The sequence below is a fragment of the Epinephelus fuscoguttatus genome, linkage group LG13, assembly GCF_011397635.1.
Source record: "Epinephelus fuscoguttatus linkage group LG13, E.fuscoguttatus.final_Chr_v1".
In the NCBI taxonomy this organism is placed as follows: Eukaryota; Metazoa; Chordata; class Actinopteri; order Perciformes; family Serranidae; genus Epinephelus; species Epinephelus fuscoguttatus.
Window position 1 is genome coordinate 35,841,909 of NC_064764.1, and position 19,748 is coordinate 35,861,656.

Genomic DNA, 19,748 nt, shown 5'->3' on the forward strand with positions numbered 1-19,748 from the left:
GGGTTTGGATTGACGTGTTTTAGTCGTAAGGTTTTACGGAAATGCATGTGTTTGGGAAGCACTGAGCATTCAGATAAATGAGATTTGGATTATGCTGCACAAGTTTTGTGTGAGTTTGGAAACTGATGCTTTGATCTAGTTTTGCTGTTAAATGTTTACTTCAATTCATAACGAATGTTCACCTTTTTGGATTCTCCGTTCACCATGATAGCATGCAAGAAAACCAACGTTTTTTTCACGAATTCAATTCAATTCAATCATCTGGTAAATAACTGATATACAAATGGTCATTTTGCCATTGAAGTGTTCCTTTAAGGAGCTTTACATCTTGTACTTTTGGTTTGTGTGTGTCCAACCTGACATCAAAAACTAACATGATTGTGAGGGATAAACCTGCAGAAGAAAGCCTGGTTAAGAACCGTGCTGCGATTTCTCCATCAGAATCGCAGCTGCGAGCTCCTGAGCATCCATCACATGAGGGTTCCTGGTCATCACCATCCTCACCAAGTCGGGAGGGAAGATGTGGCACAAGTTAACAAACACCCTCTCTCTAAGGTCCTGGTATCGACCCAAGGCAGGGGGCTCCTGGTGCTGGGGCACTGGGGGCAGGTGGCTTTTGTGGGTAGTGATGGGTGGAAGGGTTAGTGATAGCTGTGGGAGCTGTGGGACACTCGATGCTGAAAGGCCACGGGGTGATGAATGGGCTTGCCTGCCCCAAAGAGAGTGCCAAGCCTTTTCTTGGACTTCAGGAAGACTCTGCAAAGCGAACGGATCATAGCGAGGCTTAGGGGACTGCTGGTAATGAGGGTCCCAGTTCATCTGATGCTCTGGTTGCTGGTTTATCCCAGAGCAGTTCCTTGGGGTATGACGTGGTGACTCTTTGTACACTTGGGGGTCCTGAAGCCCGCCTTCCTGCCAAAGGGAGCCCATCATATTTCGGCCAAGGGGGGTGCTCTGAGAGTGGGAGTGAGCGGGGGATGTTTGGGATGGACGAGCTGAGAACTCCACTGGGAAACTGCTCAGCACTGGATGGTGAAGGTGGGGTGGGATGTACGCTGAAGGAGGCTTGAAGGGACGTGGAGATGCAAGAGAGGTAACAGAAGGTGTGTGGTCTTCAAAACCCAAACCATATTGTCTCCTCGGTGCTTGAGGAACAGGATAGCCATGCTGGAGGCCCAGTCCAGGGGGAACACGGCTTACAGGATGTGTGTACTGGGCAGAGCAGTGATGATGGTGGTGAGGATGGTGGTGGTGATGGTAGCACTTGGGTCCATCATCTAATGAGGGGTCAGGGGAGAAAGAGTCGGAGCTGATGCTGCCTTCACTGCTACAGTCTGACAGCAGCGATCCAGCTCGCAGATCAGCTGTGAAAGAGCTTTCAGGACTCTGTGGCACCACCAGACTGAGGCTGGAGTAGGCTTTCACCAGTGAGCCGTAGCCCAGCTCTGGAGACTCACATCTGTGGTAGGTTTCAGCCTGGCTTCGTCCAGACGCTCCTGCAACCTTGGAGCTGCCTCCACCACTTCCCCCAGGGTGCTCCCATCGGTCAAAGCTTCCCAATGAAGGCGGCCCTCCTGAAGCAGGATGCGCTAGAAAGCTGCTGCTGCAACTACTGCTGCTACTGCTGCTGTTGCTTCCCCTTCGTCCCTCCACTTTGGACTGGATCCGAAGCCTGTCCTCTAACAGGTCAGTGAAAGAGCTCCAAGAGCTGGCGTTTGGCTGTTTCTTTGGAGTGCCCTGTGTTGGCTCGGCCTCTGTCAATCCTCCTGGTTGACGAGGACTTTGGCTCTTCATCATCAGGCTATCTTCCAGTAGACCTTTAGAAGCTACTGATGAAATTTTGGCACTGGCGCGGAGCTCATCTGCCACTGCACGCTGGGGCTGGCTGCCCCTTTCAGGGTGGTAAAACTTGCACTTGTGGCCGTATGTGCACTTCTTCCCTAAAGGACGAAAATGAAAAATATTTTTTTGTTAATGTGCGACAATGAAAGTGTTTATAACATCTTGGTTCGTGAATTAATGTTGCATTTTTTTATTTCCTGTGTTAATTCCCCTGCCCTAGAGCATTGCTGCTCATGCCCTGGGGCCAGCAGTGGCTCTAAGAAACATTTTGTGTGTCCCCCGTATAAGACATATTGTATTCATTTGTGGTCCGTTTTAACACTTTCACTTTTAATAGCTTACATTTAACACACAACTAGGAGACTGCGCCCTCCTAATAAACACCAACTCACAACTGCACTTTTCCTGTGTAGCCCTCAATCATATGCTGACTCCCTAATGCCTACCATACACTAGAGGAATTGAGAAGAACTAAAGTCTGACCCCCTTTTACATCTAAATGCAAAGTTAGTTGTTGAGTATAAGACTTTGCAAAGATGGGGGATCTTGCAGGGTCACTATTTGCAAGACTACAACCGGATTCTTTCTGCGATTATTTCCCATCCTGCTCCTGGTGGAAAATATTACACCAAACTCCCTTTAAGAAATATGACGTTTAAACAATTCCTTACCTGTCCGCAAAAACACATATCTCTAGAAACACAAAATAAAAGGCGTCATATGTCGACTGTATTCTTGTCAATTTGGCGGATGAGAAATTGGGGCGTAGGATGTTGTTTCAAAGATTTAAGATTTCTCACTAAAATAAGTGTTGGTTTGTGGATCAGGTACATGCCAAATTAAACATCAGCTTCTGTGCACTCCACAACTCCACCAATGTCTCCTTCACTTCCCCAGCACAAGACAAGCAAGACTTGTTCATGGTCTTGTCTCCTCCTGGAGTCCCTTCCATGTTTACTGTTTGGTGCTGGAGAGACTGCAGCTAGTGGTTGGTGACAATGTTCACGTCATTGAACGTCAGTATTTGCATGAGCTAAGAATAAAAACTTACAAAAATATTTAACATGTTAAAATGGGAAGAAAAAAAACAGACTTGAGACAGCTCAACTTCATGTCCACCTGCTCCAGATCATGGTAGTTCTTTTTAAAAACTTGAAGTGCTCCACTGACAAGAACAGAAGTGCAAATTTCTTACCATAAGGACACGGCTGCTTCCTGTGTTCAGGAATAACTGGCCTCTTCCTCAGGAAGTTCTCCAGACTGGGTCCGTGGCGTCCCAGTGGGTCGTCTGGTGGCATGAACCTAAAAACACAATGAATAGATGAAACCTCAAACACAACTTTTTGGATCACTTAATACAAAACGCAACACAAAAGCTGAAGTTAATATCTTTTCTAGTGCGTACAGAGGGGATCTGATCAATGGAGCAAAGATTAAGAGAAGCAAACAAGATCAAAAGAACAGTGATGAGGAAATGAAAGTGTCAGTTAAGTGAATAGGAAGTCCTTCATCCCTGCACTGTGCAAACGTTAAGGGACAGTATCTTAGTGTTCTTTAGTGGTCGGGACGCTCTGACTTTTTTCTCCTCTGGCACGAGTTGCTTACTTGTCGTTTACAAATGAGTACATCAGAAGACGCTCATCAATGAATTTCTTCCACTCTGGCTTCTCATTGGCTAGGTCACGGTAGTTGTCGTTGGAAACAATGATGCCGTCTGACTCGAAGGCCAGTTTGACGATGAAGCGGTCGTCGTAGCAAACCACACGGCGTCCCTGCACGCGGCGAGACGGAGTGAAGACCAGGATCTTCTCTTTCTCTAGTCGCCGTAGGATCTCTTGGTCTGAGGGAAAAGGGTTAAACATTTAGACATAAGAAAAGACAAGAAGAAAAAGAAACTGTGTTTTGCTTCGAATCATTCCACTACGACTTTGAATCATCCCTGAGAGCTACAGTAGCTGTTACCTGTGATGAGAGCATCAGGTCGTGACTGCTCCTTCCTCCACGCAGGGACAAAAACTGTTATGTCACGGTGACCTCGCTCCAAGAACCAATCAACAGCCAGCTGGATCCCTTGACAGGAGAACACTTCCTTATTTCCATGACTGAAAGAGCAGAAAGATAAGTCAGTGACGGGAATGCAAACAAAAGTTTGTCCTATTACAAACATTAAAACGAAGGATTTAGAGTGATATCAGGTTTTCAAACTATTTTATTTTGCTGACTAATACTTTAACAGTTTTCAGTGTCATACATTCATGCATAACTGCTTATCCAACACTGGGTGAGAGGCAGGGTTCACCCTGGACAGGTCGCCAGACTATCACAGGGCTGACACATAGAGACAGACAACCATTCACACTCACATTCACACCTACGGACAATTTAGAGTTAGAGTGTCTTTGGACTGTGGGAGGAAGCTGGAGCACCTGGAGGAAACCCACGCTGACACAGGGAGAACATGCACACTCTGGCTGGCAGTGTCGAACTGGGAACCCTCTTGCTGTGAGGCGACAGTGCTAACCACTGCACCACTGTGCCGCCACTGTATTGCATTTTACATTTACAGAATAGTTCCTACAGTAGTTCTCTCTGACATGTATCTCATGGAGAGTCAGATCTCAAAAATAAAACTGCCAAGTGTAACTGAGGCTAGAATGAGAGGAGAGCTATCTTGACATTCCCAAAACGTCGTGTAAGACCATGACAATTGCACCAAAAAACAATACTTTGGTACAAATCATCCGTCTCAATTTTAGTTGTAGTCCACTGATTGCTGGATGTTTGTACAGCACAGAAGTTTTGAGACATCTGACTTCCCAGTATCTGCATTGAACACATGCACTGTTCAACTGTTTTGCATTGACCATTTTACACTCTGAAGTAATTATACGCCTACACATACAGTTTTATGTGAGTCCTGTGGGTGTGACCCAATTTTCTTAATGGTGTGCAGTTACCCAGTTTGAGAGACGCTGTAATTAAAGTAGCTTTAGGTCACAAGCAGACAGAGCGTGTTTTGCAGGTTGCAAAACGCTGAAATGTTGAAGTCTGCCCGATCAGATAAAGCACTTTCTGCAGACTGCTGCTTCTTTTTTGTTGTTGTTGCTCATCAAACACAGAATCACCTGTCTTTAGCTTAACCAATATTTTTGCTGAGGAGTGATCTGTACCCTAAAATCTGCATTAAAATGCAGGTGGAGGGGACTTGCTCTGACTCTAAATGAGTGTCAGAGGCTTGCCCCAGATGGCACGTTGGTCACAGGGAAACTGAGATCTGTGTGGGTACATGAAACCCTCAGAAAAGTCGCAGGGAGTAACACCGGCTGGTCTACAAGCTTCACCTGGATGATTATTGGTTCAAAGCTTTTGGATGAGTCAGAAACAGTTTAACAATCTGCCGTCAACTCTTGGGCTTACTGTCAATTTATCTGACTGCAAAATGGGGGAAAACATGTGACTGGCATTGGCACTCTTAGGCTCTGAGTTAGTGTTTTTTCAACCCAAGGCGTTCAGGGTGCTCCTGCAAAGAAATTAGTTTCTTTTGACCATTCAAAAAACTACTTATTCATGGTAGTTAACAGCCAGCGTTCCCTGACTCTACAACATAGTATTTTCTTTGTGAGGTGAAGTGTCAGTGAGGTCATCATGTAAATTGTGGCTGCATGCATGTGGACCTGTTGTTTCCAAGAGCTTCCCTTCCTCACCTCATGGCTACGTTGCTCCCGTCCACCACAACAGGCCGAAGGTTTTCTTTGTCCTCCAGCAGCTGGGACGGACACGGCAGCCGACAGGAGTCCAGGGAGGAGTCGGAGGAGGAGCAGGCCAGAGAGGATGACAAAGAGGAGGAGGGAGACTGGGAGACAGTTGAACCTCCTTGTTGCTCCATCTCTGTTTTGGTCCCCAGTTTGACCAGCTCACCCAGAACATCATTGATAAGCGCATCTGGACCCAGTTTCCTCAGCACCAGCAACACCAGCTCCTCGGAGTAGCCTAGCTTGAGAGCAAACTCCACCTTGGAGCGGTAGTCTGTGACGGGGTCGATGGGAGGTGAAGTCTCTGGCTGTGGGGGGTCTCCAGTGGATCGGTTTGGTGCCAGGTCCAGCCTGACGGTCTGAGGGACTGAAGAGGACTCTCTGTGGTGTAGATGGGGCTGATCTTGCTGAGGGTTTTGAGATTCAGAGCCAGACCCATTCTGAAGCCGTTCATCGTCACTGTCAGAGAAGTTACTGCAGCTACTGCTGCTGCTGCAGCTTGAATTGGTGCTAAAACTTGTGCTACTGCTGCCAATACTGTCGCTGCTGTTACTCGAGGCACCAGCTCCGACCTGTAAGACGCCTGTGTTCCCACTGCCCGACGCAGTGCTCAGGCCGAGCTGCCGCTCAGCACCTTCCACGTGGAGGTAGTCCAGATCCAGCCCCAGGCTGAGGATGTGGCCTGTCCCATCCTCCAGGTGGTCCTTCACGCCCATGAAGCTGTCTCATACATCCAGCTCCACGCCCACCGTGACGTCCCAGGCGCCTGACGGACCCCACCGTTACTGCTGGTGGTTAACAGCTCAATTACTGGCCCTTGGAGTGAAGCTGAGGGTGACACAAGAATAGGCTGATTAAGTTACAGAGGACTGCATGAAACAGAGTATGCAGATTGTTTTGAGTCTCAGACTGTGTTTATATTTGGTTTTGAAATGCATCTCAGGTGGACAAGAGGACAAGACTAAACACAAGTCTAAATGACCAACAAGATGCATCATGATCCGATCTGTCAAACAACCAGCTGGGTTGGACTGGAACGTATTTGGCCCATTATGAGATCTGGATACCCCGAGATGGCACCTTTTTAGTCCTATGGAATTGCTCATTGGGTGCAAACTAGGGCTGAACAGTTGATCAAATTATTTTCAAATCACAATCTGGTGTTCAAGTGTTCAAATTTCAGGAGCTTTAATTTTTTGATAAATGTGTCACAATATACCATTTAAATGAATCACTGTGGTGCTACAGAGATGTCCAAGCCTACTACGAGATGTATAGGAACACATTTGTTTGGTACAGAAACCATCAAAAATCATGCCATCGTTATTTTTACATTTCTTTGAGTTAAAATGAAATGCAAACAAGTACATTGATCATAGGAAACATAACAAAACCCTCAAGTTTGGGTAAGACTCGTGGGTACCAATCAAAACCATTAGTGCCAATATGGCTGGTGCCAATAGATGCCTCAGGTTGTCTAGTTTGAGTAGATAGCACTACCTTTGCGGAGACTCAAAAAACGAGCACATCACAGCCTCTTAAAGACAGCACTGTTGGCCTGCACTTATTCACTGGGGGGCAGCAGTTGTATCAGGGTGGCTATGGACCCTCCTTGGGAGCAACACGGTCCCCAGAGGCTTACTAACATCAGACTGATAGCCGATGGACTCTGGCATTGTCCAGGTCTTAAATGAAAAGTCTTGTGATGATACTAAACTTAAACAGGAGTAAATGCTATATAAAGCTTTCTGGAACACAACCGGCTTTCATGGGGTAAAAAGGACAAGTTTAAATCCGCATCCTCCCTCCTACTTCTGCTGATTTGCATCTTAGCAGCGAGGAGCTCTGATTAGAGGCAAATTACCAGACACCTGAGTCAGGAACACGTCCAAGTGATGCCAAACCACAGTGTACATAATTACGGTCCACGGGGCCAAGAATCAGATCGTACAATATGTGAACATGCAGGATCAGCCAAGGAACACTGACACTGCTGCCAAAACCTCCGATACAGGGCGAGGCGATATGACAAAACCATTTCTTTAAATCTCAGAAATATAGATTATTAATGATTTAAATACCGATCACAAATATATAGATGACCGAATTCTGGCTTACACAGGTATTTAGTTTTCACACAATGCACTGCTTTGTGTTCTTGTGTGAGAGAAACACAATAACATCACTATGTGTAAACTTTGTTGCTGTGGTCTCTGGAGGCCCCCAGAAAAGATTGTTTTTAATGAACAAGAGACGATAATGAAATAAAAACAATACTGACAAAACAATAAGCTGAGAGACAGTCAAAAGATTAATGGACTAAACAAGTAATAGTAGTTGTTTTAGATACAATAAATGAAACACAACTGATGACAAAACAAGAAGAAAAGTTCAAATAAACTGGGAATTATCTTCACAAGCTATTCTTCGACAGTGTGCCAGCACTGCAGCCCAACATTTAAGATAAATAAATAACATTTGGAGTGCGGTTTAAGGTAGTGGTGTCATTCTTTCCATATTGCAACGGCCATTTGTTATGTCTTCACGTGCATGCATGGTGGATGTTTAAACCAGTTCAGCATTTAAAATGAAACATTAATACTAAAATATGAATCAAACTTTAAAGTCTGGGTAAAGCATAAATCAATGTGTAATGAGTTTGTCATACTACAGAAAAATTTGTCATTAACCACCCAGAGAAATTTGAATTATCAAAAAAATAATTAAAAAAAAATAAAATTAGATTTCAAAATTGGGAAAAATGAGTAGCGTCCTCTGCTCTGAGACACTGGAGGCATGTTTGCTGAAGGAGCTGAGTCAAAGAGCAAGCCTCTATGAGTCAACAGAATCTTTGTTAGCAGCTAACCAAGTGGTAAAACAGCACACACACTCCCAGCTGAAGAATGAGCTGCTGCACATCGACAACAGCTGAAGTTAGCACAAAGCACACTGCAGCAGCAGCAATGCAGTAACTGCTGGGCTAAGTGGGCAGTTTGGGCTAAAAGACCAAGAGGTACGTTAGTGATTTTGCTGTTTTGCTTGTGTTTATATGATTGCAGTGTCCAAGACGTTTATTCATGTATTTGTTAAACTGAGAGCTAAGAAGCTTGCAGAACGCAGTGAACTCACAGCTCAGCACTGACACTATGCGCTCTAGGGCTGGGTGTCGTTAAAAAATTATTCCTGCTTCATTTGATAGCCATTTCATGAATGGGTTGGCGTTTATGCCATAGAAATTAATTGCCTGGGCTTTTATTTGCGTCAGTCACCTGAGAGATGGAGATGAGAGAGCGTTATGACATTATTGGCCACCAACGTTGTCAGACATTGATGTTTTGTTGAATTTAGGATGCGACATCTGGTTACAAAAGAAATTAAAGCTGCAGCATTGCCAGTTTCACAGAGGTCCTGCAGCCTCTCACCCCAAAATATATGAATAAAAATGGGCTCTGTAGGTACCCACAAGTCTCCCCTTTACAGGCATGCCCACTTTATATTAGTCCCATACATTTTGGGCACAAACTATGCTCTTTTTTGCATGTAGTGTTTATACAGATTTATGACTAGAAAAACTTGACGCGCAGTACTGAGCTGTATCTCAGGTTAATCGTCAGGTTTCCAGCTTTCAGCTGATAAATACCACATCTTTGGCATTTACTGCTGACCTGTTGTCTCCCCCAAAAGATCCCCTGTCCCCTCTAAAAAAGACAAAAATGAGTCTACAGTATGTGGGTCTCAGAGGGTTAATTAATCTGTTGTAGCAGCACAGCACTGATTTGAAATAAATAAATCTAAAAGTCAAGTTCATTACGCAAATTCTTTTTGCATCCATCTGATTCCGAGTCAGGACAGTCTGGTTAGAATTGGTTCACCTTGTTAATATGGACTTCAAAACTGTTTTTAAAAAGCAAAAAGAAGGAATTTAAAAAGTGATAATAACTGCCATTAACTATTGAAATTCTGCAATTAATTTCGACTAGTCCATAGCCATTGGTAGCTTTGTCACCTTCTACCTATGCCAGTCCTCAATGCCTATGTGCAGTTTCACATAGATTGACCACGTCAGTGAGTAGAAAAACGTGGGACAGACAGAATGACCGACTGACAGAATGACACACTGACACTATATAAGAAATGAGCTCTGTAGCGCCCCCATTTTGTTTGATGGGGTCAATAATGGAGGGGTCCCCTCAGATTATGTGTGCTCATATGCCTACAAAGTTGCGTGGTGATTGGTGAAACCCTTGAGATGTTATACACCTTTATGTGATGAGCCACGCCCTCCGCAATATTCATTGCCTTATAGAAGCTCAGTTTGAGTAAGTTTTCCAACTTTTGCCAAGAGGGAACTTTAGATATTGGTCCCTAGATTATGTTCACCCAGTTTCATGCAGATCGCTCAAACTTCCTAGGAAGAGATCCATTTGAAGTGTTTTTCAAAAAAATCAAAATGGCGGAAAATCTATATAAGCAGAAGTTCTGGGTTCTTGAGGCAAATGTGTTCCTCATGAGGAGAGGCATCTCTGTGCAAAGTTTCATGTCTCTACGACATACGGGGCATGAGATATGCCCATTCAAAGCTTGCAATTTCAGTCGGTTGCTATAGCGCCCCCCTTTGGCCAATTGATGTAATATTGCTTCATTGGCATCCTCCCATGACCCTCTACCACTGTGCCAAATTTCACATGGATTGACCAAGTCAGTGAGGAGAAAAACGTGGAACACACACACACAGACAGAGTTTTCGTCATTATATAGTAAGATAGTATGATTTTAAAAATATGTATCATTTTACAGCCCTATCTCTAACATAACATTTTCATAAAGTGGGAGAGAGATTATATTAGGGATGGCTTCAGTGCACCACAAATAAGCTACAGTAATCTATTTAAAGATAGTGCTGCTGCTAATACTTGGACCCTTGTCTGTACAGTCTGTGTGCTGAAACTAATATTTACAATGCTCAACATGGCTCAGTGTCATGTGAAGTGGCAATATGTAATCTGGGTTGCTGATGTGAATTTCTTCCCAATTTCGGGGACGTCTCTGACATGTTCGAAAGCTTATATTAGTGAATTTCACTGTAAAAAGTGCTGCTATTTTCCGTTACAGTCATTTCCTGGCTGCAGTTACGATGCAGACACACTGAGATATGGAGGGGTCGGAAATGTTGACGAATCAGAGCGTTTCAGACAGCAGGTTGATGGCACAGCTCCAGCACAGACAGTGTGAGGTTTTTTGTTTCTTTTGTACATTAAAGCATGTAAACATGTTCTTGCAGAAACCCAAAATACAAGTATGAACCTGTGAATGAGCATAATGTGTCTGCTTTAACCTACAGGAGTGTTACAAGTGCAGACTCATCAGTCCTCGCTTTGCCTACATGACTTGATGTAACATTCAAAAACACTGGTATGGTTCTTTAAACTATATCATATCAATGCAGTTTGTATTTAATTTTGACAACAGTCTACGACTGCGCCTGATAAATATACGTTCTCAAATTGATGTCTGTAAAATTTAATCAGATTTTTTACATATTCAAACAGGAGCCAATAAGCTCCAAACACTGACGTCCAGGATTTTTGAGCCTTTCATGAAGGATATCAGCTTTCCTATGGTAGCAATTTGAAATAACCCCTAATGGTCCTTAAACCTGTGGTGGCCCCGTGGCCCTGTGGGGGTCCATGGGCTGCTTAAAACAAAGAGGGATCTGTTGTGATAGGACACTGCTTAGTGACCCCTTTAAATAAACAACATGTGTTTCTTTGCTCCCACATCTCTGCTGTAACCAGGACACCCACACACTCCCACACACACACACACACACACACACACACACACACACACACACACAAAGCTTCCTCACAGGTTGTTTATCCCTGGATCTAGTTCAGTCTTGTTTGTGTGATGCATCATTTTCCCTCCGTACAGCATCATGGCTTTTGTTCATTGTGCTGCAGATTATCAGAAATGCGAACAACGGTTAGTGTCATTCTCCAGTTGCCCCTACTTGTCTTGTTTTCTCAGAAGTCTGTGCACAAAGGAACAGAAAGCCAAAGATCGGTGACATGATAACTGGATGAATGCAGCACCTGCGATCACATGATGGTACGATGTGGACAGAGGCACTGTGGGCCTGCTTGGGTTGTTTCTGACACCAGTTTACACCACAGTCAAAAACACAGTGTCACTGCGTTTGCTTGTTTATCTGTGGAAATACCCATGAAGGGTACTTCCACTGTATCAGACTGCTCCCAGATCTGTGAGACTGACTGCAGGTCAGTGAACCCTCACAGTGAAAGCACCATAAGGTCGAAGAAAAAACTTCTGATTGTTTATTGTGCTGCTCTGGACGAAGTGGAAGCACCTGAGATTCGGTTTCACAGCTGTGTGGAAAGTAAAGCATCCTGACATGAGCTGAAACTTCAAAACTATGGGTGTTTTCGAACTGAAGGAACTTGATCATAGCTGTAAGAACAAAGCTCTGCCGACCAAACTCCAAGGATCGCAGACACGACAGTCATGCAGCTGGGACAGAGCAGGGGTTTTTACCTGCAGACAGATAATAATAGCATTGACCGTCCGTGGTCAGTGAAGCAGCTTCAGTTTCTTAAATTTGAAGTGCTCTGCTGTGGGCATGCTATGGTAGGTGTGCCCCATGTATTTTGGCCGTAAGAACCCCCCTTTTTGTGCTGTCCGCACCATAGTGTCGTCAGTCATATCAATTTAAAAATACATACTGACTGAATATTTGAAAGCACTTCACTGCTTCGATACACCGGTACCAGCATATGTAATTGCTCTCTCTTATTGTTAATGTCAGCATTCAGTCATTCTTGTCTTTGTTCAAAAGTCCTTTTTACTCAGAGACGACAGACCATTTCTGCATTTTTACACAGAACCAAACAACATTTGACTCCAATATGTGATTTTATACAGCATGCTGGAATTGCGGAATAAAAAGAGGTGTGACAGGCATGACAGGTAACGCAACAGCATCGGCCTCTACTGTGACAGTTAACAAACATGTCAGCAGCGCTTTATAAACAATGACAATGGCATTAACATGGCAATAACAATCATTTACCGTCCCTGTTATAAGACGGCTGATCACATCCTCTGTTCTAAAGGGTAACGAGCATCAGTGTTTTCCCAATATGCAGACATTTACAGCAGCTGCCCTTCTTCTTTGAGTTAGCCACTAACTGCTATCAGCTGCTTTTTCGATAGTCTGCAATGTGACAGGCATAACATGTCGTCAAAATGTCACACCGCGGCTGCCCTTGATCCCGTCCTGCCAGCTGTTTGGTTTATACAGAACTCCATTTCTGGCTTAAAGGTGAAACAACTCTGCCCCTTCATCACGCGAATGAACCTTTCATACAGAGCGGCCAGATGGCATAATGACATGAAATATCCACCTTGAAGAGGCAGTGCAAAGGGGGGCTAAAAATGACATCGACTGTCAATATTTTTCAAGGTATTGTAGCGAAGTTAGAAATTCCAGTATCTTGACAACACTATTGCACTATAAGAACTAGGAGTGATAGAAACTCTTTGAACGCCATTTTGAGGAACGTTTTTAGCTTCTTTTCAGAGTAGGCACTCTCCTATGACAAGAGGAACCTTGAGTGACTTACATGTATGATGAATGGCCAAAACAAAAGCCAATGCGGAACCAACAACCACCATTTTTTTTTTTTTTTTTTTTTAAAAACATCCTTCAGCCATGTAAACAACAGTCAACAAAAACAGCCAGCAATGGAAAAAAAAGGAAGAAAACATGGACAAATAGACCGACAGTGAAGTCCAGGCTTCACTAAGAACATATGCATCAGGGGAAATACAATGAGATTTTGACACGTCAAACTGAAAGAATGTTCTGTGGCATGACGTCACTACATACCAACACCAGGGTGGCTTACAATACTTCAGTGTTCCTATTAGGGGTACAAATGCCAAGTGAAAATAAGCCATGAAGGTATGTAGTTCTCATGGTAGCTTTCCAGTGGGAAGTTCCTCTCAGGGAGTCCCCAGAACTGTTTGGTCGCCTTATGTGATAAGGGCGCTCCATGATTCTCTTGAGACAGCTGCTTTAATGACATCATCATTAGGTGACCAGAACCAGGGGAATGGGACCAAAAGTTTGTGACAGCAGTGGCACTGACACCAGGTAGACTGTCGGCCATTGGTCAATGTAGGTCCATCCGTGGGCATCTATCACTGTTGACACTAGTCTACCTTTGTTGGAAGCTTTTTGATCAATTCAGCATGTTGAATCTGGAGCAGAGCTGGCAGAGCTCTTCAATGAGTGAAATCCGTCTGATTGGTCGTTCAGCTCAGTCCAGGAGAAGAGAAATGGAAATGAGGAAAGTAAACAACAATCAGCGATTTTGCCATTGAGCTTTTTAGCAGGAACGATTTTGAATTGTGTTGCAATTCAGTAGGGCACAGTAAATACTGTTCTTTCTACATCAGGTTGTGTTGTTAATATGCTAACTGGCTAACTACTGTAGCATCTTGAATCTGTCCTGACAGTCTTTTGGTGTCCCTTATTGAATGATGAATACAGACTGCTGCCACCTGGTGGCTGGTGTAGAGTTATTTCCTCTCATGAAGGCATGGAACGTAAGTGCTAGTTGGCCGTTGGCTGTAGTCTTTGTGGTGTGTTCAAGTAACATTTTGGCCCAGACAAAGGCAACATAAGGCAATGCAACAGTCGGCCCTCATTGCTTCTAGTACTTTGATATCGGTTTAGTTTGTCTGAGCCCTAAAACTTGCGAACATTTGCCACCACAAGCTCCTGGTCACAACAGAACGAACAAGGCAGTGAGACGAGCGTACTGAATCAAGGAAGGGTATTTTTTGTTTCTTCAGATCTCAGCTTTTCATTTGTAAATGCAAGCTGTCTTACTACTTATTTTTTTCACATTAATATCTCGCCTTAAATTAGGAATAACATCGTACCTGAACAGGAAATTGCTTTAAACACTTTTCAGCACGTTTACTTTATTTTCTGTAGACAAATTTTTATCAACCAGCATCTGCAATCCACTTGAAAACAGCTGATTTCAGATGTTGTTTGCATGTATATGTGTGTTTTAGTGGTAGTTGTATTGAGGAGTCTCTTGAATTTCAGGCTAAAGCACCGGAAAGCAGGGGCCTCTTAATGTCCCGACCCCGACGTCTAAGCTGCCGCGTCGCTGTTTGTCACCCTGAATGCCACAAGAGAGCTGGAATAATTTAGTCCATCAACAACAAAAGAGGCACAAAAGGAAAAGAGTGAGAGTGTGTGTGCGTGTGTGTGTGTGTGTGTGTGTGTGTGTGTGTGTGTGTCAGGGTGGGGGGAAGAAGTGTGTCTGGCTTGCCGTCCTTCAACAATGCAGCTGCCACCCAATCTGTCCTCCTGTGACGGGAGTATTGTTCTCTCGACCCGAGCAGCGTGCACAGACGGAGGCTGGGGACTTTAAACCCGTTCACCCCAACCAGAACACACACACACACACACACACACACACACGATGCCTGATGATGCAGCAGTCACACACCAGCCGTGGTCACAGGTTGCCAGACGGAATCTTTGAGGAGTCAGCAGAAATATGACGGTGACACAGCGAGTGTAAATCACCAAGTCAGAAGTGGTCGAGTGCTGTACGTGTCATCATCACAGTTGGTTCACTGTGATATGTTTATATTCACATTGTACTCATGGAATCATGGTTTTGAGCAGAGCAAGTATTTAATGAAAGAGCCAGAGTTCAATCATCACTCTAGTAAATTCCAATAAATCTCTTTTTTGAAAAACTGTTTTCAAATACTACAAAAGTACTATACCAATTATGATAGTTTATATTATTTCAAGGTCATCATAGTGAACTAAAACTAAACTAAAAACTAAAACTAGGTGTTAAAAATATTAAGTTAACTGAAATAAAAAGGAAAAAAATAGACAAATCAAAAACTGGCTGAAACAAAATTGTGCTTACAATATCATAAAACTAACTAAAATAGAAATATAGAGGACGTGTCTTAAGTTTTAGTCTTTGTCACTTTGATCAAATTTGTCAACACAACAAGCTTCAGGAAATACTGGTGTATATGTTTATTCTATTACACTTATACTGAACTTCTTAAATCTTTGTCCTCATATAATGAAAAACACTAAAACTCAAACTGAAACTAAAATGAACTAAACTACAACTACACATTAACAATGAAAACAAACCAAATGAGTATACCCACTCGGAAAACTTGACTGAATTGAAAAACTAGAGATGCACGATAATACCTGCATGTCATCAGTGTCGGCTGGTACTGGCTTTAAAATGAATCAGAATTGACCAACATGCATTGCATACATTGAAAAGTGTTGTATTTCATGTCTCCATCTGCTGGTGGGCCATCAGGATAAGAGCATGTATGCATAATATGATGTTAATTCCACTACAGAGAGACCTTGACAATAGTAAAGTAATGTAGTCTTGTGTTTAATCATAGTCTTTCAGCAGCAAATATATAAAGTGGCTGCTCCAGAGTGTTACAGACTTTGCAGTATGAAGGGGACATGACTAATAAATGACGCAAAGATGCAAAATACTTGCCTGCATCGAAACTATTCATACCGGCACCACTGTGACTTTACAACAGTTGTAACACGTCCACCACTGTCATGATGACACATTAGATTCTTTGATGCTTTCATTCACAGTGCAAAAGTTCTAAAAATTAACCTTGTTCCAAAAAAATTATGCCACTTTTTCACCGCATAATAATGAAAGTACCCATGACTAAAACAACAGTTAAAAAAATATATTGATGTGCAAATTGATGTCATGGGAAAAATGCCCCTGGTGTGTTGATGCCTTCAGTCTGGAGCAAAGAACATTTTCTCAGATAAGAATATGATGTAAAATTATCAATGGCAAAATAAAAATGCTAATTTAATAAAGTCTCAAATCAATAATTGTTAAGGTTACTGGAATAAAAGTATGTACAAGCAGCTACTGTGCCAAACTGTTGATGCTAACACTGATAAAATATTCATAATGAAATGTTTTATAACCTGCTACTGAAAGCTTTATGAAAGATTAGTGTCATGGATTATACTAATGTTGATATCTATTAAACTATTTTTTTCTTTCACCTCTATTTGTGTTCTTGTTTGTTTGTTTGTTGCTTATTTTGTTTTGTTTTGATGAGTAAAGTCAAGTTTCTTGTTATTTAAATGGGGTGAACTCTGAAGAAGCTGTTCACACTTCCTCTATTTTCCAGCACTGACATTACTTTTATTGTATATATTTTATACTTTCTTATTATTGTGCAAATAAATAAACTAAACTAAGTGCAGTCTATCCCAAAGAAACTTTATAAAAGTACAGAAAGTGGCATTGTCTCTTGTTTAGACCTGGATTTAAACTGTAGAGTAAAATGTGCTGCATTAACATTCGGATGAACGGTATATGCAGTGATATACAGCTGCACAGGAAAAAAACTAACACACTGTGTGAACTGTTAGATTGATATTTCTGTACATAGAATACTAGTTAAATGGCCCCTAATCACTGGTGTATGATGCTCTCTGTTAAACTACAAATTGACCATACACATCTTGTTGTTTTTGGTTTGTTTATTAATGTATTAGTAATATCTGGTATCCCCTAATTATCCTGTGTTAGATGTTTTGTCTAATTGTGCTTATATTGTTTTATTTTTCATCAAGGACCTCCTTGAAAATGAGATGGTCCATCTCCTGTAAAGAATTGAAAACAACCTTCCTGTAAACCAATTTATTATTTTGGAATTAAACTTGATCAATTTGCAAAGGAAATTCAGATTTGTGAGTTACAGACTCGACTTTTTTTATTTGTCTTTATGTTTTTTATGTTTTAAACCAAATACTTGCACAAAGAGAGTAAAGATTCTTTCAGTTCCTTTGGTTGATAATTCACTGAGAAATGCGTCACACTTTGGAAACTTTGGGGTAAAAATCAAACTTAGCTTCTTGCCAGAGTTTCGATTTCATGAAACTATCGTACGGAAAGAATAACTCATCGACCAGATAATTTCTGTAGGTGTGTGTGTGTTTAGTGGGAGGGGGGGCCGGAGTCTTTCCCTAGTGAGCAGATGCTGCAGCCTCCACCTCAGTGACCCGGCCTGCCTGTGTTGCCTCTGCACCGTGTGTATGAACCGGGGTTAGCCCCCTTGAGGGTGTATGGAGGGATGAGCTCCCCCGAGGCCAGACCCTGACCAGTCCCTCAGGGCCGCCGCATGGCTGCCATTTGCTGGCTGAGCGCCGGCGGTGAGCCAGTCTGCCTCACCAGCGACCGGCTGGGAGGGGGACAAAGAGGGTGTAGAGGGTGGGGGTGAGTATGGGCAGCAGGGGCAACAGATGCCTGCTGAAGCCACAGGGGACCTCCCTGAAAGCATCCTCCTCCTCCTCCACCCTCCCCTCCTGCTCTCCTGCAACTGGTGGTGTCCAGATTCATCCTCAGTCATACATATCACCACTGTCTGTCATGTGACCTTTTTGGTAGGGGGTTATGGGTAGCACTCACTCTCACCTCTCAGCTGTGCAGGCTCTCAGTCTGGTTCTGCCTCTTGCTGACTAATCCAGGAGCAGACGTGGCACAACCCATCATATGTGGACATACAGAATTATTGATCGTATTTTTTTTTTTGTTCTACAGCGTCAACAATTAGTTGTCAACTATTAAATTAATCACTAACTAATTTGACAATCGATCACTTTAAGGTATTTTTTAAGGGAAAAAAAAAGTAAAAATTCTCTGATTCCAGCTTCTTAAATGTGAATATTTTCTGGTTTCTTTCCTCTGCTATGACAGTAAACTGAATACCTTTGGTTTGTGGACAAAACAAGACATTTCAGGACGTCAGCTTGGCCTTTGAGAATATTTAACATCTCATAGACCAAACAACGAATTGATTATCAACAATGAAAATAACTATTTGTTGAGGCCCCATTTCATTCAACAATCGTCATTATATACAATACTGTCTTACTGGTTAAATGTTTCCTCCTGCTGTGGGGGAACCCCAAGGAATCCCCCAAGAAGCCCTTGTTGAAAACCACACGATGCCTTTGTCACAGTCTCAGTTTCACTTGTAGAGACATTTTGTGCTATAGATCCACACAACAATGTTCCACACTGAGCTAAAATATTCCCGAAAATGACACTTTCACTTTCAAATTTCATGGGGATCCATCCAACAGTTGTTGAGATGTAAAAAATTTTACTCTGGAAGTCGTGGACTGATGGACTTTGCTATCTACTGCTAGCATAGCTAAAAAAGTAGTAGTTAATAAGGATATTCACAACTTGCAATATATATACATATATATATATATATATATATATATATACACACACACATATATATATATATATATATATATATATATATATATATATATATATATAGATAGATAGATAGATAGATAGATAGATATAGATATAAATACATATATATATATATATATATATATATATACACATATATATATATAGAGAGAGAGAGAGAGAGAGAGAGAGATAAATACAAAAAAAAACAAAAACATTGCAACAACTTTGAGTTTCTTTGTCTGGCTACAAACAATATATCTTTGGGAAATACTGTCAGTAAGATTTTATGATACAAAAATATGGATAAACAATTAAGATCATAACACCACAGCCCATTACAAAGCATGGTAAGAGTGTTTTCCTTTTCCTTTAGCATGCAAATCTCAGGCTAACCCGCAGGGCAAAAGAACAAGAAAAGAAAAAGGAAACTGTATAGAAAAGAAAAATACTTACCACACAGCTCCAAGAGAAACAGCAACTCAGCAACACAGAGAAACAGCAACAACTCCTACAATGTCTCTCCTCCTCCACCTTTGGTCATCCCAACAGCACAAAGTCAGAAAACTTCAACGGGAAATTCCCAGTAAAGGTGCTGGTGAAGTAAGCCCAGATGTATGACACACTCCCTTTAAAGCAAAAAATTAAAAACTCAGATCTCAGTATCCAATCTCCAGAATCCAGAATCTAAAGAGCTGGAGAAAGTAAGGCTGTCAATCCAAGTGGGGCTGAGAAAAATTACGTTCCTGATGAGTTTAGCAGCAATCCTAAGAGATCAGCCTTCAAGTTCTCC

At 42.4% G+C, this 19,748-nt stretch overlaps 1 protein-coding gene across 1 annotated transcript; it reads right to left on the reverse strand.

Moving 5' to 3' along the window:
- Window positions 1-267: 267 nt before the first annotated feature.
- Window positions 268-19,518, reverse strand: LOC125899786 (endoribonuclease ZC3H12A-like). The gene is made up of 6 exons (XM_049594335.1): window positions 19,412-19,518; window positions 5,547-6,422; window positions 3,805-3,944; window positions 3,448-3,682; window positions 3,038-3,144; window positions 268-1,940 (listed from the first exon to the last, which is right to left on the reverse strand). Exons 2-6 carry the CDS (start codon window positions 6,308-6,310, stop codon window positions 412-414), a joined length of 2,775 nt encoding a protein of 924 aa, XP_049450292.1. The 5' UTR covers window positions 6,311-6,422; window positions 19,412-19,518; the 3' UTR covers window positions 268-411.
- Window positions 19,519-19,748: the final 230 nt, after the last annotated feature.

Bases quoted from the DNA above. Each gene is read 5' to 3' on its own strand.
- LOC125899786 (XM_049594335.1), bottom strand. From the start codon at position 6,310: ATGGGCGTGAAGGACCACCTGGAGGATGGGACAGGCCACATCCTCAGC. The intron at 3,145-3,447 runs GTAAGCAACTCG...TTGTGTTTTTAG, and splicing joins TACTCATTTGTAAACGACAA to GTTCATGCCACCAGACGACC. The intron at 1,941-3,037 runs GTAAGAAATTTG...TTCGTCCTTTAG, and splicing joins GAAGCAGCCGTGTCCTTATG to GGAAGAAGTGCACATACGGC.